At 36.4% G+C, this 21998-nt stretch overlaps 1 protein-coding gene across 2 annotated transcripts in view; it reads right to left on the bottom strand.

The window, feature by feature from the left end:
- pacs1 (phosphofurin acidic cluster sorting protein 1) overlaps positions 1 to 21998 on the bottom strand; it is a 73181-nt gene that overhangs the window by 7061 nt on the left and 44122 nt on the right. Inside the window, exons 2-23 of one of the 2 annotated variants that reach the window (XM_028474417.1) lie at positions 20403 to 20490; positions 18961 to 19050; positions 17460 to 17585; positions 13673 to 13817; positions 13502 to 13593; positions 11577 to 11654; positions 10094 to 10153; positions 6758 to 6918; positions 6597 to 6690; positions 6107 to 6190; positions 5430 to 5542; positions 5158 to 5299; positions 4135 to 4239; positions 3954 to 4060; positions 2305 to 2459; positions 2126 to 2236; positions 1678 to 1780; positions 1322 to 1364; positions 1187 to 1229; positions 868 to 1009; positions 551 to 789; positions 361 to 480 (exon numbers count right to left, since the gene is read on the bottom strand). In XM_028474417.1, coding sequence (XP_028330218.1) covers positions 361 to 480; positions 551 to 789; positions 868 to 1009; positions 1187 to 1229; positions 1322 to 1364; positions 1678 to 1780; positions 2126 to 2236; positions 2305 to 2459; positions 3954 to 4060; positions 4135 to 4239; positions 5158 to 5299; positions 5430 to 5542; positions 6107 to 6190; positions 6597 to 6690; positions 6758 to 6918; positions 10094 to 10153; positions 11577 to 11654; positions 13502 to 13593; positions 13673 to 13817; positions 17460 to 17585; positions 18961 to 19050; positions 20403 to 20490 — 2441 coding nt within the window. Of the gene's footprint in view, positions 1 to 360; positions 790 to 867; positions 1010 to 1186; positions 1230 to 1321; positions 1365 to 1677; positions 1781 to 2125; positions 2237 to 2304; positions 2460 to 3953; positions 4061 to 4134; positions 4240 to 5157; positions 5300 to 5429; positions 5543 to 6106; positions 6191 to 6596; positions 6691 to 6757; positions 6919 to 10093; positions 10154 to 11576; positions 11655 to 13501; positions 13594 to 13672; positions 13818 to 17459; positions 17586 to 18960; positions 19051 to 20402; positions 20491 to 21998 lie in introns of both variants that reach the window. The other variant, XM_028474416.1, reaches the window with a different exon arrangement.

Raw genomic sequence — 21998 nt, 5'->3', positions numbered from 1 at the left:
ATTTTTGTTGATGTTTTGAGTATTTTTTTTGTTGTTTAGCATGCAGTGTTTAGTGTTTTATGGGCTTTTCTGCCATTTTTGTACTGTACATTCTTTGTCCATTTGTGTTATTTTGTTGTTGTTTTGTGTGTTTTTATGCAATTTTTGTACATTTTCTGCCTAACTGTGTACTTTTATTCATTGTTTTGTGTGTTGTTTTGTGGGTTTCTCTGTCATTTTTGTAGTACATTCTTTGTTCATTTGTGTATTTCAAATGCCATTGTTGTATGTTTTTTGCCCATTTGTGTACTTTTATTGTTGTTTTGTGTATTGTTTTTGTTGTTTAACTAAACTTGTGCAGATGTGAAGTGTGGCTCGTACCTTTCAGGATGGTTTGCTGCTGCTTGGCGGAGCAGATCAGGCGACTGATGCCTTCGATGACTTGGCTCTTTGAGTCCACGTCCTTCTCTTTGGGCTTCTTTCCCAGGAAGATGGTGGGAACTGGAGCAACAAAAACATGAACCTTGTGCATCAATGGAGCATCCAATCAGTGATGCATCTTGTATCTCACCTTTCTTGTTCTTCTCCTTGGTGACCACCGTCATGGCCATGGTGCTAACCTGGGCCTGGGGCTCACTGCTGCCACCTCCTGGCAGCCTGCTGACCTGCAGCGAGCGGAAGGCGCTCTTCAGCGTGTTCTTGCAGCCCGTGTCGCGCCTCTCGCCTTCGCGCCGCTTCTCGGCCAGCGAGGCCAGCCAGTAGTCCACCTGCAGGCCGATGGCGTCCACACTGTGGGACATGCCGGGGCTGCTGTAGAAGCAAACGGTTAACAATTAACGTGAAGCCGTCACGCGTCAGTTCGGCCAGGACGGCGAACAAGTTCCTTACCCCTGCACCGTCTGCACACTGCCCATAGAGGGCGACGAGGGAGGCGTGGCTGCTTCTTTGATCATCCCTGTGGGGGAGCTGTGGGAGGGGGGGGAGGTGGAGGGAACAGCCAGGCTAACGGCCACGCCCTCCTCTGCGTCTCCTGCACAACCGTAGCATGAAAAAAAAAACTTAAACTAAACATATTTAATTTGATTCACATTTACAGTAAATTGAAGGACGTTTATCGGGAAAAGTGTTTGAATGTAAAATAAGATTTTAACAGTTCCTTTACTATTGGAAGAAATGTTCATTCATAAAGAATGAGCTGAACTCTGACCTGTCGGAGAGGAACCAGACTCAATCAGACCGACCTTCACCACCTGGAAAAGAAAAAAAAAGAGGTTAAAAATGTTGCTTTATTAAAGAAACAAAAAAAAAACAAACAGTTTTTACCAAAAAACAAACATCTCACCCCAATGAAGGGAATGAACTTCTGGTAGGAGTCTTCATCCCTCCTGAAAACAAAGAGGATGAGGAGTAAAGGAGCGGTTTGGTTTGTGGTGTGTTCGTGGTGCGCTAGTGGTGTGCTAGTGGTGCTTTCGTGGGGCAGTCATGGTGCAATTAAAGTGCAATCACGGTGCAATCATGGTGCATTCGTGGTGTAATTGGTACATTTGTACTTGTGTTCATGGTTGCGTTTGTGGTGCCTTAATGGTGTGTTAGTGGTGCTTTCGTGGTGCAATCACGGTGCGTTCATGGTGCAATCATGGTGTGATCGCGGTGCATTCGCGGTCCGTTCGTGGTGCGTTTATGTGAATAAACACTCACGTTCTGTGTTTGCAGGTCAGCATGGCCTCAGCGATGGGCAGCTGGTGCGTGACGGTTGCTCCACTGATGTACTGGGAGATCCGTGCTGCTACATCCAGCTGATCTGGAGGATGTGTGGGGAAAAAAATTATTATTTTATCGTATTTCATTTAATTTTTTTTGCCTCCTTCCTCTTGTCCTTCCTTCTGTTTTCTCCTGTAGCTTCATAACATGTTTTTCTCTATAAAATACGATCATATGAACAGAGATAGGAGCAAAATCCTCGTAAAATTTGCAATTTGTGGTTGGGCTGATTCACAACAAGGATGAGACGTGTACGAGACTGTGCTCTTGCACCACCAGAGTTGTCCTTTAATATCATTGTACATTGTGTATGATGACAATAAAAGCCTTCTATTCTATTCTGTATGAGTCTTAGAGAGGACGTGTGAGTGTTCATGGCCGTTACCGGTCTGTGGCGGCTCAGAGCGAGCGAACACGTCCCTCCACGCGGCGTCCAGGAAGGAGGAGCTGTAGCGGTTGTCCAGGATGCCCAGGTGCTTAGCAACAGGATGAGAACCTGAGGATGGAATCAGAGGAAAAGTCAGAGTGAGATCATGAAGCTGGTCCAAGTGATGCGTCGCTCACCCAGAGGAACCACCAGGAAGCGCATGTGGCTCAGCCAATCAGACGTCTTGTTGGCCAGCTGTGTGACAAAGAACTGCAGGATGGAGCCCAGGTAGCTCTGACTACCCACCGCCGCCACCTTCACCGCCCGCGGCATGGACGAGTTACAGTTACAGCTACAGGGAGAGAGAAAGTGTTATTCTGTGTGATTTTCTCTCATTTTGTGTATTTTAACCGTCTTTGTTTTAGTTTTTGTTATTTTTATCATCTCGCTGTGTGGGCTTTGTTGTTGTTTTGTGTTTTTGGAGTAATTTTGTAATATTTTTCTGTCATCTGTGTATTGTTGTTGTCATTTTGTAGATATTTTGCTTTCTAATTTTGTGTTTTGTTGTTTTTTGGGGGGCCATTTACTATGGTCTTGTTTTGTGTATTTTAGCTGCCTTTTTTTCTTATCTCATTTTGCATGTGCTTTTTGTTTTGTGTTTTTAGATTCATTTTGTGATTTTTCTTCTTCTTTTTGCATATTTTTATTGTAGCTTTGTATATTTTTCTGTGATTTTGTGTGTGCTTGTTTTTCGTTACATAAACAACAATCATTTTCTTTTAATTTGCATACGTCATTTTGTAAATTTTTCTGTCATTTGCGTGTATTTGTGTATGTATTTGTCTAATTTTGTGTGTTATTGTTTTTGTGGGTTTTTCCTGGGGCCATTTGTTGTGTTCTTGTTTTTGTTGTGTGTTTTTGAAGTTATTTTGTGTGTTTTTGGTGTCGCTTTTCTGTCATTTTGTTTAATCTAATTTTGTGTGTGCTTATTGTTTTGTGATTAATTTTGTAATTGTCTTTCTTGTCATATGTGTGTTTTTAGAATCATTTTGGCATATTTTTAACATTGTTTTGTATATTTTTATGATATTTGTGTATTTTTGTTATCATCTTGTATATGTTTTCTCTAACTTTGTGTGTTGCTGTTTTAACAGGGATAATTTAGTGTGTATTTATTGTCATTGTGTGTATTTTTGTTGTCGTTTTGTATATTTTCCTTACTTTCTTTTGTGTGTGCTTGTTGTTGTTTTGTGGTTTTACAGTAATTTTGCATATTTGTTTTGTCGTTTTGTATATTTTTCTGATATTTGTGTATTTTTGTTATCATTTTGTAAATATTTTTCTCTAATTTTGTGTGTTGTTATTTTTTTCTGTTGCCACTTAGTGTGTTCTTGTTGTCTTTGTGTGTTTTTTCTGTCATTTTAAATATTTTTCTTGTCTCAACTAGTGTGGGCTTTGCTGTTTGGTGTGTTTTTGAATTCATTTTGTGTATTGTTTTTGTCTATTTGTTTATGTTTCTGTCATTTTGCTTGATTTAGAGTGTTTTTTCTTTTTGTGTGTTTACCTTGGAGGCCAAAGAAAATTTGTTCAGGGCACAAAAATAATCAATGGCTGCAGCTCTATCGAATACAAGTACAAATACTTTAAGTATACGTTTTATTTTGAAGTCACAAACTTTAACTAGAGGAGGAGGAACAAAGAAATGTGTCAAAAAGAGAAATAATCAGTGAAAAAAGTTATAGATGTGAGAGACAAGACAAAAAGCGATGAGTCATCCTCCACAATTAAGATGTGTGTGTGTGTGTGTCATTGTGTGTGTGTTTGTCAAACTTTCCCACAAACTCACAACTTCTGGATGCGAGTGAGCACGGCCGACAGCACGGCCTGGATCTCAGCTGCAGAACACGTGCACACCACCGGGAGTCTCTGCACCTGCAGCTGCTCCACCACGTACTACACACACACACACACGTGTTGGACACAAAGCACACAATCATGTTGTGTCACACACACACACACACACTCACCTGTCCCTGCCAGTCGGTGCCGTTCACCAGAATCAGGCTCTCAGGAAGCGCCGAGTCAGACAGTAAGATGTGGTTCAGCTGATCGTACACTGCTTTCCTCAGGACCTGCACACACACACACACACACACACACACATATAACCACACAACCACACACACACAGAGAGATGACTCATCCAGACATGAATAATACATCTGCAGCCTGCTGGGGAGTCGTACATTATCAGTAAAAACAGGGAAACCCAACAAAAGCAGCGAGTGTGGGAGTTCTTCACTTCCTGCTGCGCTGAAATGTGTCTTTAAGTCATTTTGTGTAGTTTTAGAGTCAATTTGCATCGTTTTATTGCCTGTTTGCACGTTTTTGTTATTATTTTGCATATTTCTGTTATTGTTAAGTTTATTTTGTGTATTTTTGGAGTAAATCTTTGTTAGTTTATTGTGATTTTCTTTATTTTTGAAGTCATTTTGTGTATTTTTGGAGTTCATTTGTGTCTTTTCTGTTGTTGTTGTTGTTGTTTTGTGTATTTTGTTATCATTTTGCTTACTTTTGTGTGTGTGTGTGTGTGTGTGTGTGTGCGCGCGCGCGCGTGGGGGCATTCCTGTATTTTTACAAACATTTTTGTGTTTGTGTCTTTTTGAGTGTTTTTGAAGTAATTTTGTGTCATTTTATCATCATTTTGTGTGTTTCTGTTTTATGTATTTTGTTATCATTTTGTGTACTTTTGTGGGGGGGGTTCTTTATTTTTACTTTATTTTTTTGTGCTTACATTGTGTCTTTTTTGTTTTTTGCAGTAATTTTGTGTAGTTTTGGAATCAATTTGTGTCGTTTTATTGCTGTTTCGCATATGTTTTGTAATGTTTAATTTGTCTATTTTTGGAGTCAATTTTTGATGTTTTATTGTAATTTTATATAGTTTTTAAGTCATTTTGTGTATTTTTGGAGTCAATTTGTGTCAATCTGTGTCATTTGTCTCAGGACGTGTGTGCGTGTGCGTGTGCGTGTGTGTGTGTGTGCATGCGTACCGTTGTGCTGTGGCTGTGTCCCAGTTCTGGGGATCTCTCAGAGTCAGAGCTGTTGGTTCGTTCACTCAGAGGTTTGGAGAGCTGACGCTCCTTCATGGGCGTGCTGCCACGTTTCTGCCGGGGTGTGTGACCCCCGTCCAGCCTGGAGAACAGCAATTATTATCCCCCATATGTGTGTGTGTGTGTGTGTGTGTGTGTGTGTGTGTGTGTGTGTGTTAGAGGGAGTTCATCACTTTGTTCTACCACTAACTAGTTCATGGATAGATGGTTACCGTGGCGACGTGTCACTCCTGTTGTTTTTCAGCGGCGTTCGAGGTTTGTCAGCGACTGACACAGTGATAGAGGGACCAGTGACCTCTGAGAACAGCTCCTGGTCTGTGAGCTCCTACACACACACACACGCACGCACGCACACACACACGCACGTGCACACACACACGCGCACACACACGCACACGCACAGGGTCAGAACCTCACAGCTCCTCTGCTCCCTCCATCTGTCCCCCTCACAACACAGATGTCATTCTGGAAACCTCCTCCTGATTACTCTGGTTACTCTGGTTAATCTGGTTAATCTGGTTAATCTGGTTAATCTGGTTAATCTGGTTACTCTGGTTACACTGGTTAATCTGGTTAATCTGGTTAATCTGGTTAATCTTGTTTCTCTTGTTTCTCTTGTTTCTCTTGTTGCTCTTGTTGCTCTTGTTACTCTTGTTACGCTGGTTAATCTGATTAATCTGATTAATCTGGTTACTCTGGTTACTCTGGTTAATCTGATTAATCTGATTAATCTGATTAATCTGATTACTCTGATTAATCTGGTTTCTCTTGTTTCTCTTGTTACTCTGGTTACGCTGGTTTCTATGATTACTTTGATTACTCTGATTAATCTGGTTAATCTGGTTAATCTGGTTACTCAGGTTAATCTGGTTAATCTGGTTACTCGTACCAAAGTGTCGCTCTCTGACTGGATCTCGTCCAGGTTGCGGCTGCGTGAAGGTTTCATCTTCTCCAGTGGAGGCTGCTCCCCCTGCTGTGGTACAAGCAAACACTTTATAAACACAATAAATGACTAAATATTTTATATATATTAGTTTAATTCATGTCAACATTTATCTGAGTTTTGTTTTTTAATATAAAATAATCTGTGAAGAAGTCACCCAACCTGGCAACCCTAATTTAGTTCTAGTCCAGTTTTTCCTGACACAGTGTTAACACATCATGATAAGAGTCTGGTTTCCAAAATAAAAGCCTCCAAAAAGAACATATTTTTGTCTTATTTTGAAAGGAAGACGCCAATATCCTCCTGTTACACACGCTAAGATTTAATATATACACATTTATAAAAAACGCCTGAATATTTTAGCGTATTTAGTGTTTTTTTTTTGCACCACAAATAGAAGATGTATGAGTTTTATTTTGAATAAAGCTTTACTCACCGGGCTGAACGTGTCTCGGCCTAAACTTCCTTTGCTGTTCAGGCTCCCGATCTCAGTCTGTGAGCTGGACTGGGACATGCCCTCAAAGAAGGGCCTGAATGAACACAGTCACATAATGAATGGTTGCTGTGACACCAGCAGAGGGCGCTGTGCTGTGGTACCTGAGTTTGGGTTTGGGTGTGCTGAGGATGCTGTCCGTCTCCTCCATCTCTGGTCCACTATCACTAGGGTTGTACATCTCCAGGCTGTCGTAGAGCTCGTCCAGGTCCTCCTCCACCTCCTGGATCTGCTCCCTGGACACGTGCTCCAGCCCAAAGCCGCCCTGAGACACAGCGGGTCAACATTTATGTAAACATGTGTTTTTCTGTGCAATTTTTCTTGTTTTTTGTGTTTTAAAAGTCATTTTGAGAAGCTTTAGAGCCAATTTGTGTCCTTTAATTGTTGTTTTGTGTACTTTTGTAATTATTTTTGCTTATTTACTTTTGTCTGTAGGGTGCTTCTGTAATTCGACATTATTTTTTGTGTTTACATTGTCTTTTTAAAGTCATTTTGTGTATTTTTGGAGTTAATTTATGTTGTTTTATTGTCATTTTGTGGATTTCTTTTTTTATTATTATTTTGTTATCATTTTGCTTATTTCTGTAAATGTTAAGTTTAATTTGTGTATTTTTGGGATGAATTTCATTTTTAATTTCATTGTCATTTTGTGTACTTTTGTGGTGAGGGGGGTTTTGTATATTAATATCATTTTTTTGTGTTTACATTGACTTTTTGTGTATTTTTTTCATCGTTTTGTTGTCACTTTGTATCATTTCTTGTAGTTGTTTTCTGTATACTTGTTATAATTTTGCATATTTTTGCATCGTTTTATTGTGATTTAGTGTGTTTCTGTTTTGTGTATTTGTCTTTTAATTTAGTGTACTTTTGTGGGGGTGGTTCTGTATTATTACATCACTTTTTTGTGTTTACATCGTCTTTTTGAAGTCATTTTGTGTATTTTTGGAGTGAATTTATGTTGTTTTATTGTCATTTTAAATAGTTTTGTCATTTTGTGTTATTTGTGTGTGTTTTTTTTAATTTATCATTTTGTGTATTTTAGTAATTGTTAACTTTAATTTGTGTATTTTGGGGATGAACTGCCTTTTCCATTTCATTGTCATTATGTATAGTTTTGTCATTTAGTGTATTTTTGGAGTCAATTTATGTTGTTTTATTGTCATTTTGTGTTTTTTTGAGTATTTTAATATATTTTTTTTGTGTTTACATTGTCTTTTTGTGTCTTTTTTTTTAGTCAATTTGTTGTCAATTTGTATCATTTTTGTAGTGGTTTTCTGTATTCATGGTATCATTTTGTATATTTTTACATACAATTTGTGTTGTTTTATTGTCATTTACTGTCTTTTCTGTTTTGTGTATTTTTGTTATCATGTTGTGTTCTTTTGCAGGGGTGGTTGTGTATTTTTACATCACTTTTTGTGTTTACATCGGTTTTTTTAAAGTCATTTTGTGTATTTTTGGAGTAAATTTATGTTGTTTTATTGTCATTTTAAATAGTTTTGTCATTTTGTGTTTTGTGTGTGTTTTTTTTTTTTAACAATTTTGTTATCATTCTGTGTATTTTAGTAATTAAGTTTCATTTGTGTATTTTTGGGATGAGTTTAATTTTCCATTTCATTGTCATTATGTATAGTTTTATCATTTTGTGTATTTTTGGGGTGGTGGGGTTTGTATTTTTACATTATATTTTGTGTTTACATTGTCTCTTTGTGTTTTTGTTGTCGCTTCGTGTCATTTCTGTTATCATTTGCATATTTTTGTAATTGTTAAGTGTCTTTTGTGTATTTTCGGAGTCGTGTTGTGTCTACTTTTGTGTTTTGTTTGTGTGTACATTGTCTTTTGGTGCGTCACTTTTTTTAATTATTTCTTATAATTTTGTTTATTTTCACAGTTATATGTATATATATTTTTTCATTCACACTCGACACAAGTTTTCCCATCATCCAAAGCAGGAACTAAGAACTTTCTTGCCCAGGAACTATCCGTGATTAGACTTATGCAAACACTTCTAAACAAGTGGATCCACAGATGAACTAACAATAAGGTCCAGGGGCTTCTGTTTATTTGATGTCTATTAGGAACTATCAGTTCCTGGACATTCTGCATAGAAAACATCTGAAAACAATCTGCACATGCTCCATAGTGGTGTCCCAGTGACCTGTTAATAGAAAGCTCTTCAAACACACGACTGGTTTTACTGGTTCAGTTAAATCTATTTATGGCAACGAACCAAAGCGAGAGTATTCAGCGCTGAATGTGTGCCCGCAGGCCTCGTAGATATGACAGAGTGAGACACTGATCCAGGTCTCTGACATTCCTCATCATCACCAACACATGCCTGAAAACCTTTATATAGTTTTAAGTCTTCAATGCATCATTTCTTAAAAGTGGGATTAAAAAAAAAATCACCAAAACTGTCACTTTATTGTAACCCAGGTCTGTTTTATCAACACCATTGTGGTGGATTGACGCAACGAAACAGGAAGTGTGTTTCGTCAACTTCCTTCCTTCAGGTTAAAAGCCTGGTTTCCATAATATAAGTCACTATTTTTCATTCAAAGTGACTAATATTACAGCGTGACCTATCCATGGATTTATTTTCCGAGAGTCTGCAGCACCATATAGTTAATAAAAAAACAGACTCTGGTTTCAACTCGGTAAAATAAAGCTAATGGACAGTTAGCATAGCAGGCTAGCAGCAGAGCCTCATTACAGTAATGCAGTGGTTCTCAGCCATAGTATACAGTCATCTTAAAAATGTAAATCTTTGTTTTAATCAGAAATAAAATGTGACCCAAAATAATGGTGAAATGGGATTTTAAAAACCCCAGAAATTGTTTAAAAGTTTCAAATTAAAGTGGTCAAAAACTGGAACAATTAGTTTAAACTGGCAAATCATGGGCATGGCAAATCGTGATTGTGGTTAAATTGGCAAAAATAAGCATGAAATATGGTGAAGAGATGTTAAAAGTGATAATAATGAGTCAATATATGCAACATTAGGTGGAAAAGTGGTGGAAATGGTTTATATAAATGCTGAAAATGTCATGAAAGTGGAAAAACATTTGCAGGAAAAGCATTGAAATGTGACGGAGAAGTGGTAGAAATGGGATTAATGTAGCAAAAATGTATTAAAAGGAGCAAAAATATGGCAAGAAAAAGAGATGAAAATAAGTTAAAATATGGTAAGTTTGGTGTAGTTGCAGAAAAAGGGTAAAAATAAGCAACTGAAAATATATATAACCTATAGTCCAGAAAATTTAGCATATTATCCTTGCAATGACATTTCAACTTTATTAGCAAATGTATTATGTCCTTATTTATCCACTTAATCCATCAAACTCAGATAGATTCACTCCAAAAACACGCATCACTTCCTTAAACTGGAGTGTTTTCAGCACGGAGGAGTGTGACATCAGTGATTAATAGGAACTACTCACCTCGTCCGTCACTTTAAAGCGTTTCAGCAACGCCACAAACTTCTGCTTGATGTTGGGTTGCTGTGGAGAGAAAAGAGCGTCACCGAGGAGGAGTGTGTGTGTGTGTGTGTGTGTGTGTGTGTGTGTGTTTACACTCGATGGCTCACAACAACAGCCGGTAATGGACATCATTTTTCCGGATGTCACACAGAGGGAAAGTAGTAACGACACAGACTGGGCTGAGAAAAGCTACTGTGTATTTGTTTTGTTTGTCTAATGTTTGATTTGAAGAATGAAAAAAAATAATGACTTTTTACTTTTACAAACTCTTTTGAAGATGTTAAAAAAACAAAGTAAAAACAAGATGCCTAGAAAATAACCATCATAGAATATTTGCATTTCCTGAAAAGAATGCTGGCCAAGGCCATCAAACATTAGCATTAGCATTAACCTAGCATTAATCTAGCATTTACATTAGCCTAACATTAACATTAACCTAGCATTAGCATTACCATTAACCTAGTATTAGCATTAACATTAACCTAACATTAGCATTTACATGAACCTAGAATTAGCATTATCCTAGCATTAACCTAGCATTAGCATTGACATTAACATTAAAATAGCATTAACATTAACCTGAACATTAGCCTACCATTAACATCAACCTAACATTAGCATTAACCTAGCATTAGCTATCTTTAGCATTAACAAGCATGATCTAACATTAACCTAGAATTAGTATTAGCATTAACTAGCATTAATCTAACATTTGCATTAAATTTAAACATTAATATTTACCTAGCATTGGGTAGCTTTAGCATTAACAAACATTAACCAGCATTAACATTAGCCTAAAATTAACATTACTATTAACTAGCATTAACCTAGCATAATCATTAACATTAACATTAGCATTAACCGAGCATTAGCATTAGCCTTGCATTAGCATTAACATTAGCCTATAATTAACATTAGCATTAACTAGCATTTCCCTAACACGAGCAATGACATTAGTCTAGTATTAATATTGGCCTAGCATTAGCTTTAGTCAAGTATTAGTATTAGCAAGCATTAGCTAGCAGAATGCCTCCAGCATCCTCACAATAATATTATAAATAATAGTTTTTCAAAATCAATTCTACATCTTTATTTACGTTTCATGTGGGAACGCTGAACGATGGGAGGGTAAATGTGTACATATGTTTACATTTACATTACTGCACTACACTTAATACACTACTACAGTATGTTACATTTACATTACTGCACTACACTTAATACACTACATATGTTACATTTACATTACTGCACTATATTTAATACACTACTATGTTACATTTACATTACTACACAACATTTAATACACTACTATGTTACATATGTTACATTTATTACACTACACTATATTTAATACACTACTGTGTTACATTTACATTATTACAGTGTAAATAATACAGTGTGTTTGATGAAATCACTGAGGTGTGAATAACTATATTCTTACCCTGGTGCTGGAAGCATTAGAGGGAAGTTTACGCCTGGGCTTCTTCTTCCTCACCTCCTCATCCTCGTCGTACAAATACTAAAAAAACATGGAAGGCAGGAATGTAATGTGTATTTCAGCATCATTTATGTGTATTTTGTGTGGTTTTGGCGTCAATCTGTGTATTTCTATTGTCACTTTGTGTGTTTTTGGACTAATTTAGTGCATTTTTTGTGTTGTGTGTTTGATGAGTAATTTTGTGTATTTCTTTTGTGTTGTGTATTTGTTTTAGGGGTCGTACAAAATTCCATCAAATTACAAACAAAATTTAAAATTTTTTAAAAATCAGAAGACTTTTAGACCAAAGCACTCCTTAAATTCTAAATGTAAAGTTGAAAAGTTTAAGAGAAAAGTAAAGTTAGAATTAAAATTTAAAAGTAATTTTTAAAGGTAAAATTAAAAATTAAAAAGTAAAGTTTAAGAGTAAAGTTTAAAAGTAAAGTATAAGATTGTATTTTTAAAAGTAAAGTTAAAAACATTACCATTAACTAGCATTGACCTAGCATTAGCATTAACATTCACATTAGCCTAGCATTAACATTAGCATTTTAAAGGTAAAATTTAAATTTAAATAGTCAATTTTAATAAAACATTTTAATTGTAAAATGTAAATGTAAAGCTCAAAAGTAAAGTTAAATAGTAAAGTTTAAAAGTAAAGTTCAAATGTGAAGTATGAGATTGTAGTTTTAAAAGTAAAGTTAAAAAATTACCATTAACTAGCATTGACCTAGCATTAGCATTAACATTCGCATTTTAAAGGTAAAATTGTAATTTAAATTTAAAAAGTAAATTTTAATAATACATTTTAATTGCACATTTTAAATGTAAAGCTCAAAAGTAAAGTTCAAATGCAAAGTATAACACTGTAGTTTTAAAAGTTAAAAACATTACTATGACTTATCATTAGCATTAGCATTACATTATTATTGTAAAGTTTAAACGTGAAGCTCAAAATAAAGTTTAAGAGTCAAGTTTAAAAGTAAACTTCAAATGCAAAATATTTGATTGTAGTTTTAAAAGTAAAGTTAAATAATTTCCGTTAACTAGCATTAACATTAGCATTAGCCTAGCATCAACCTATAATTAGAATTTTAAAGGTAAAATTAAAATGTAAATTTAAAAAGTAAATTATAATAATACATTGTAATTGTGCATTTTAAATGTAAAGCTCAAAAGTAAAGTTCAAATGCAAAGTATAAGATTGTAGTTTTAAAAGTAAAGTTAAAAACATTGCTATGACCTAGCATTAGCATTAACCTATAATTAGCATTAGCATTAAATTATAATTGTAAAGTTTAAATGTAAAGCTCAAAATTAAAGTTTAAGAGTAAAGTTTGAAAGTAAACTTCAAATGCAAAATATAAGATTGTAGTTTTAAAAGTAAAGTTTAAAAGTTCCGTTAACGAGCATTAACATTAACATTAGCCTAGCATTAACCTATAATTAGCATTTTAAAGGTAAAATTAAAATTTTAATTTAAAAAGTCAATTTTATTAGTACATTTTAATTGTAAAGTTTAAATGTAAAACTCAAAAGTAAAGTTTAAGTTTAAAGTTTAAAAGTAAAGTTAAAAACATTGCTTGTAAAGTTAATTTGCAGAGACCCTCATAAATCTCACATTGCTTACAAAAAGCACTTATCTACATTTATTTACATCCATTTGTACATTTAGACGTTAATTATTAAAATAGAACATGATGCATGTTCACTGGATATTACATGTGGTTGTTTTTTATTTATATTGATCAAGAAATAGCTCAACACGAGCATGTTTGTGTAACAGTGGACGAGCACTGGAATATGTAATAAAAAGTTGGTCTAATGGTGTGAAAGGACTGGTTTCCATAATAAGCTCCAGTGGAATATGATGGTTGTGTTGAACACACCTGACCATGAATGGGGTCGTCACTGCCTTCTTGTTCTGATGAGTAACTTTCTTCTTCTTCCTCTGAGTAGTTGTCGATGTCCGGGGATCGATCTGAGGACGACAAACCACTGAGAATCAGAAATAAAGAAGACGGAGGTTCTAACACTGGGGTTGGGGCTGAGCTACGGACCAGACAGCTTAGCTTTGGGTCCCTCGTGGTCGATTGGCTGACTGGACAGAGAGTAAACTCTGATCTCAGCCACTGGCACCGAGACGTCCTTCAGCTGACTGTGGAGACCCAGGACCTGAGCCCCCTCACTGGGATGCTGCATCACCTGCAACAACACAACACATGAAAACATGAGTATTCACTAACAATGACATGGGCCACATTATCAACATTCATGACATCATCAGAGCATTAATACAGAAAACTTTTTAAAGTCATTATTGTGTATTTACATCATCATTTTGTACATTTTCTGTTATTCTGTATTTTTTTTTTTGTTGCTGTTTTGTGTTTTATGAGTCATTTGTGTATTGCCTATTAAGTGTAATTTTGTTGTGTAATTTTCAGTATTTTTTGTATGTTTTGGGTCATTTTGTTTATTTTTCTCATCATTTTGTGTGTTTTTCTGTTATTTTTACAGTAATTTTATGTATTTTTGCTGTCGTTTTGTATATTTTTAGAGTAATTCTGTGTATTTTTGTACATTACCTATTATTTAAGTGTATTTTTGTTGTTCTTATGTGTATTTTTCTGACAGTTTTGTATGTTTTTTGGATCCTTTTGGGTATCATTGTTGTCATTCTGTGTGTTCTTCTGTTATTTTTGTCGTCATTTCATGTATTTTTGTCGTCGTTTTTTATGTTTTTCTGTTATTTCTGTTGGGTTTTTGCAGTCATTCTGTGTATTTTTGTACATTACCTATTATTTAAGTGTATTTTTGTCGTTTTCTGAAAGTTTTGTATGTTTTTGGGATCCTTTTGTGTATCATTGTTGTCATTTTTTCCCCCTTGTTTTGTGTGTTATGAGTCATTTTGTATATTATCTGTAATTAAAATAGATTTTTGTTGTAATTTTGTCCTTTTCAATATTTAGCTGTCATTTTTAAGTGTTCACAAAGTGTCATTTTGTGTATATTTTGAGTCATTTTGTGCTTTTACTTTGATAGTCCGGGGGCTGCATGAGGTCCATGTGTGGTCTCATGCATACGTGTCACACTGATTCTGGTTCGGGGTCTCCATTCAGACCAATTTAATTCCCACAGTAAAAAAAAATCCAATCATTTATTGTAAAAGAATGGACTTTGACTGTGTGTGAGAAGAAAGAATGAGTCCTTTACACCAACACGTTTGCGATGGTGCCCTTTGACCTCTGTCAAGCACTTTGCAGTTTCTCTGTCAGCAGAAAAAAACAAGCTCATGAATCAATTTTAGCCTCTTCTTTTTCACAAGCAGAGACGTTTCTCCGCCTACATTCACTTCTTCTTTACCTCCGTGAAATCTTTCTGCTGCTGGTGTCGGTTTGACTCACTGAGGAGGAGGAAATGTGTGATTGTAAACAAAGATCTTTTTATGGATTCTGGTTCATCCGAGTCACTAAGTTGATCAGGGCCATTTCAATCATCTCTCTATAAAAGCAAGGACTGTCTGTCTGTCTGTCTGTGCGTGTCTGTGGCTCAAATATCTCTGGTGTTCAGGGACAGACAGAGCTCATACTTGCTACATAGCTGCAACTTGGTTCAAAGCTGTGCGACGTCGGATTTGTTTGGACTGTAATGGTACATTCAATGAATCATTTCATTAAAAACCAAAAAAAACAATCGTCCTTTGCCGGAGCCTTTAGTCACGTGACGCACTACAGCCAATCACTGCCCACCGTGGAGCGAAAACCAACGTGCGCAAGTTTGTGCATCCATTATTTTGGACTTATTTGGTGTTGCAAAACGTTTATTTTCATTTTATAATCACCTCGGAATCAACGCGGATCACACCGGACGGAGGGTTAGACCGGAGAGAGGGGAAGGGTGCATTTCAACCAGATGTGAGTCACCAATGCGTGCATGCACGCGCGTGAGAGTGAGCCCACGGAAGAGAAATAGACAGGTAGCGAGACACGCACACACACACAATGTTTCTTGTGGAAGTGTGAGCCACACACACGATTTATAGATGAAGTTACTCCCAGTCTGCTCGTTAAGCTACATATGTTTGTATATTAATTACTAACCTTGGATAATAAGCACCCCTGCACTAAGAAATGTTAAATGCTAAATAAATAGTTTTATATAAACAAATTTGTGTCTTTTATCATATTCTACCTAAACCGCCGCATTAGTACAAACTTTATTTATTAATTTATCATGTTCATGTCCCATAGAATGAAACCAGGGAAGTCACACACACTATTTTACGTTATAACCACAAATATACCCCTTAATAACACTAGAGTAGAGTATGTACACCTCTTTGTGCATCCAACATTTAAACACATACTCATTTGGACATAATTGACAACTCTACTTAAGCTCCTCCCACTATATGAATACATACTTGTGACGGGCACTGCACTAGTTTAAGTCATTTCAATTAACAAAGATTGTTAAAGTCCATCTGCAACCCGGGTCCATAACCCAGATCATTGAAGGCCTGGATATTTCCAGGAAGTATATTGAGATCGTTAAGTTCCAGATGGTAAATCCAGCTTGTTTTATTCCTCACTGGTACCAGATGGTAGAACCGGATCGTTTGAGCCCTGGCAATTTCAGAGAGTTTAACTGGATCGATTTAGTCCTGATTGTTTCCAGGTTCTTAACATAGAGAGTTTCAGTTAGACTGTGTCCATGAGGTATAACCGGACCCTTTAAGTCCGACTGTTTCCGAGGGGTATAACCGGATCCAGGGGGTATAACCGGATCCAGGGGGTAGAACCGGATCCAGGGGGTATAACCGGATCCAGGGGGTAGAACCGGATTGTTTGTGTCCAGACTGTTTCCAGGAAGTATAAGAGTCCTGATTGTTTCCAGATGGTACAACCAGCTGTTCTTAGTCCCGACCGTTCTTTGAGTTTTAAATGAAGATCAGCATTAAGTAAATTTAAAAAGGCATTATCGTAGCGTTCAGCAAAGTGACTGAATGTCAAAGGGAGGAAAAAAAAAGGTGGAGAGTTCATGAAATGTGAGAAGACGTCCATTGTGTAACGCGACACATTTCAGGGTCAGGAAAAGGCTTTGTGAGGAGGAGCGGCGCGTGTGTGCGTGTAGGGAAACGAGCTGATGAGCGGCGGTTTGTCGGGTCGTCCGCTCGGATCGTGTGGGACGTGAACTCGAGCTGATGAGGGTGAGACTGCTGAGTCAGCAGACAACAGGCGACGCGTCGGATTAACCTCCAGCTCCTGCTGCAAAGGTGATCTACGGCTGGTGTGTGTGTGTGTGTGTGTGTGTGTGTGTGTGTGTGTGCGTGTGTGGGTTCTACATCAGAGGTTAAAAAACTGCCTTCAAGAAACTAAGAATATTTTTTGAACAATTTGAACCCATTTTGCCGTATTTTTACAGTTTTTCTGCAGCTACACCAAACTTGCCATATTTAACCTATTTTTTTAATCACTTTCCATCATATTTTTGCTCTTTTTCATGCATTTTTGCTACATTACTCCCATTTCTGCCACTTGTCCATCAAATTTCAATACCTTTTCTGCACATTTTTCCCCTTTAAGACATTTTCGGCACTTTTAAACACTTTCCACCACTTTTCCCTCCTAATGTTGCATGTGTTGACCCATTATTGTTACTTTTAACCTCTTTTCATCATATTTCATGCTTATTTTTCCCACTTTAACCACATTCAAAATTTGTCAGGCCCATTATTTGCCATTTTTAAACTAATATTAACACTTTGAATGTTAAACAATATCAGCACAACCTGTTGAACATCTCTAATGAATTTATAATGGAAATAAAAGGGTCTTTGCGTACCTCGGCCATGTTGATGAGACCCAAAGCGAGGGTCTTGTAGCCCAGGATGGTTCGGTTCTTGTATCGTTTCCGCCTCTGCAGCATAATCTGGAGTTTATTGGCGTCCCTCTTTAGGAAGTGTGGATACTGCAGATACAAGAATAACCACCGGGTCATTTCAACACATGTTTAGGACATCCCATGCACTTTGGTCCAATTCTTCCATGATTACTCAATGGTTATATTATTTATTATCCAGCATAATAAATATATCATAATATCTGATGCAATGATTTTTATGTTTTTTATGTTAATGGTGAAAAACTAATAAACAATAAATGATTATAAGACACAGAGGCAAACTACAATGGCCTCAATGGAGTGGTGAAAAAGGCTGAGCCCCAAAGACGCATGTATATTTGTGTTTTTGGAACTATTTTTTTTATATTTTTGCGATGTTTTGCGTACTTTTATTATTTCTCTTGTGTGTTTTTGGAGTCATTTTGTGTGTAATTCTGTATGTTTTATGAATGTTTTTTCTTTGGAGGCTGCAATTAATTAGTTGTAATTTTGTGTTTTTGGAGCTATTTTTGTATACTTTTGCTGTTTTTGTGTGTGATTGATGTCAATTTGTGTATTTTTGTAGTCATAATTTGTATTTATTTTGTCATTTTGTGTGTTTAGTGTCATTTTGTGTTTTTGTTGTCGTTTTGTGTGTTTTTAGTGTTGTTTTGTGTGTTTTTAGTGTCGTTTTGTGTGTTTTTGTTATCGTTTTCTGTCTTTTTGTGTATATTTCTGTATATTTTATGAAGTCAATTTGTGCAGTTTTTTTTCTTTGGGGGCCACAATGAATTAGTTGTAATTTTGTGTCTTTGGAGCTATTTTGTAAATTTTTCTTGTTTTTTTGTTGTTATTTTGTGTGTGATCGGTGTTAATTTGTGTATTTTTTAGTCATGTTTTGTATTTTGTGTGTTTTTGTTGTCGTTTTGTTTTTGTTTTTTTTGTTGTCGTTTTGTGTGTTTTTAGTATAATTTTGTGTGTTTCTGTTTCATGGAGTCAATTTGTGCATTTCTTCTTTGGGGGCGCAAAGAAAGCTTTATAGTCAAACTTGTTGCACAACCCACTCACATTTAATGACTTTGTCTCTGGTGTCATTCAACTCTCACAATGTGCTAACTCAGCGTTAGCATTCTCACTGAAACAGGGACAAAAGGGACTCCCCGTAATGTGGTTTATTGAGCCGACAGCTGCGTTTTAATTGGCTGCTGCTCTGCAGAGACTATGTTAAAGATCAATAAACAATGTACAGTTTATCTATCCTGGTGCAACTTTCTGACCTTTTAGCAGCACTATGTACAACAATGGAAACAGGAAAGGATGATATAGAGCAGAAGAATCCCTAATGGGAAACACATTAGTCATGCTCTGCCTGGATCCACAGGGAGGGGGGATGTGATGGAAATGCACCATAAGAAAGAAAGAAGAACCAAAGCAAACATTGGGAACGTTGTTTTGAATGTACCTGCAGGGAGAAGGTGAGTTGGAGGTCAGTCTCTGTCAGTCCCGCTGAGGACAACAGGATCTCATTGGAGCGCAGGATCCTCTTGGAGCCCTGAGGAGGAGACACGAAGGAAAACAATCTGCACTGGTTCACAGCTTCAACAACAACAATGAACAGTCATCAACCACACGCTGACACCAGCTGAGTGGGAGACACAGACATAGAAACTGATTGAAAGAAAAATATAATCATCTACAACAAGGTGGGTTTTTTTTTTTTTTTTTTTACCTCATCCCTTCAGTCAATTCATAAAATGTTACCAAAAACACACAAAATGACCACAGAAACACACAAAATGACCACAGAAACACACCGGAATGACAAAAAAATACCAAACGGGACCACACAAATACACAAATCCACAACGAACACGCACAAACGACAACAAAAATACACTAAATAACAAAAAAAAGCACAGATTGATAACGAAAACACAAAACAACCCCAGAAACACATAAAATGACAACAAAAACACACTAAATGACACTAAAAATTCAGAAAGAAAACAACACTAAAAACACACAAAATGGCAAAAAATACAAAACCTGTCTACAAAAATACAGACATTGACACCGAACACACACAAAATGACAATTAAAACACATCAGAAATACAAATATTTGATTGATTGATTTTTGCACATATGTGCCCAGCCCTCATGGGCTTACAGGACACTGAACAGAAATAAACCACAAACAGATGGTTACAGGCCAGTGTCCAATCACAAACCTCCAGCCTTTTTTCCCACGCTTTATAAGTAAAACAGACAAAAAGAAAAGTCTCTTTATTGTAAAGTCAAATCATAATTTTCCCATGAGGCATCCAAAACAACATCTGGATTAAGACAAATGTACACATTAAATAAAAAATAAAAAATTTCGTAAATCCAATTAAAGTAGACAAAACAGGACATCCAGATCACATTTAATTACAAAAATACACAAAATAACACCAAAAACACACAAAATGACACCAAAATACACAAAAAAACACTAAAAATGAACAAAGCAGTTTTAATTTCCTGTATTAATGCTCAGATTTGTCATTATTCTAAATGCTGACATTAACGTTGAAAATGTAGAATCTTTGTGGCCCCGATTGTGTAACAGTTGTCCATCTCTGGTCACTATTTACCCTGTTTTTTCATTTTTTTTTAAATAAATCCGAACAAATCTATAGTTTGTCTAATAAACACTGTTCCCCAGGTTACATGAACAGGTTTAAAGTTGTTGGGTTTTGTTAACTGTAACCTTTAAATATACAATTAAACGTGCACTTCCTGGCAGAGTTGTGGAGTGATTTTCCAAAAAGCTGTGTTCATTAGAGGAAGTGTATCTCTGACCGTGGTTTTTAACCCTCCGCTGACACGTTTCAGCGTCTATCCTGACTAAAAGTCAGCGTACCTGCAGTTTCACAGCTATGACCACTGATGTGAGGTCCTTATCCAGCTCCTTTAGCATGATCAACTTCTTCAGGGTCAGGTTGAAGAGTCTGTCATAAACACACAAAAAGAAATGTTTTTTTTTTTTTTTTTTTTTTTTAATATGACACTGAAAACACCTTCAAAAAAGACAAAATGTCAGGTCCATGCAAGACCTTAACATGCCAAAGTGACTCCAAAAATACACAAAATGAGAGAAAAAACACACATTACTGAAAAATACCCCAAAAATGATGATAAAGGTAAACAAAAATGCAAGAAAAACACACAGAATGACTCCAATGAGACACAAAACCACAATAAAAATACAGAAAATAATACAATACAGATGCACAAAATGAATCCAAAAACATGCATTGTAGAAAAATACAGCAAATGACAACACAAACATATACAATGACCCCCAAAAACACACAAAACGCAACTAATAAGAAACAAAATACCCCCAAAAACCAAAAAGCGTCTCTAACAACACGCAAAATGACAGAAAAACACAAATGGTGACTCCAAAAAACAGAAATTGAAAAAATACCAAAAAATTATGACAAACGTAAACAAAAATGAAACAAAACTACACAGAATGATACACAAAACTACAATCAAAATACAGAAAATGACAATATAATTGCCAAAAAAACTCACAAAAACCCTACATTAGCAGAAAATTATTTCAAAAACACACAAAACAAGAGCGAGAATACACAAAAAAGAAAGGAAAAAAACCCAATACAAAACAAATCCTTTCTTATTTCCTGTATTAATGCTCTGATTGGTCCTAATTGTGACTTGCGGCCCCACTATGATAAAGGTTGTCCATCTCTGATGTCATTGTTTATATATCTTTTTTCATCCTTCCTAATCAAACGTCACATATTCCTGAGGTTAGCGCTGCTTCCTCTGATGGACAAACTTTAGAGATGCTTCATAATGCTTTGCTATTTTTGTTCCACTCTGTTCTCACACCAACCCTCACAACACACGCACGCACGCACGCACGCACACGCACACACACACGCACACACACACACGCACACACACACGCACACACACACACGAGCCTCTTCGCTGATGACTTGGTACCACTTGAACTTCCTCCAAAAAAGGAAAACACAAACACACAGAGTGAAAACAAAGCCATGAAGGAGAACTCGTTCAGTTCCAGGCCAAGAAACACAACCACAAACAATCATATGAACTCACATAGCACTGACATTAAAGAAATAGAAACAGAAGAGAGCAAACAGGCTTTTTATTGATAGGAAATGCAAATAGGGAGCAATCAAAAATCAAATAAAAACTGTTTATTCATTCATTTGACGTTAGAGGTCTTCCCACTCTGTACAATTAGTAAAGTGTTACATTATGACCACCTTAGGGTTATTTTTCCTGCATGCACTCGTTGGTCCAGCACCTAGTGTTGTGCTCAAGACCACAGTGTCCTAGACAAGACTTGGCCGAGACCAGAATGTACCAAGACCAAGACGAGACCAAGACTTTTGGGAGTCGAGACCACGTCAAGACCAAGACATTGGGAGTCAAAAACCAAGTCAAGAACAAG

This window comes from Gouania willdenowi, chromosome 18 (assembly GCF_900634775.1).
Source record: "Gouania willdenowi chromosome 18, fGouWil2.1, whole genome shotgun sequence".
Lineage (NCBI taxonomy): Eukaryota > Metazoa > Chordata > Actinopteri > Blenniiformes > Gobiesocidae > Gouania > Gouania willdenowi.
This window is presented reverse-complemented; position numbering and strand designations above follow the sequence as displayed.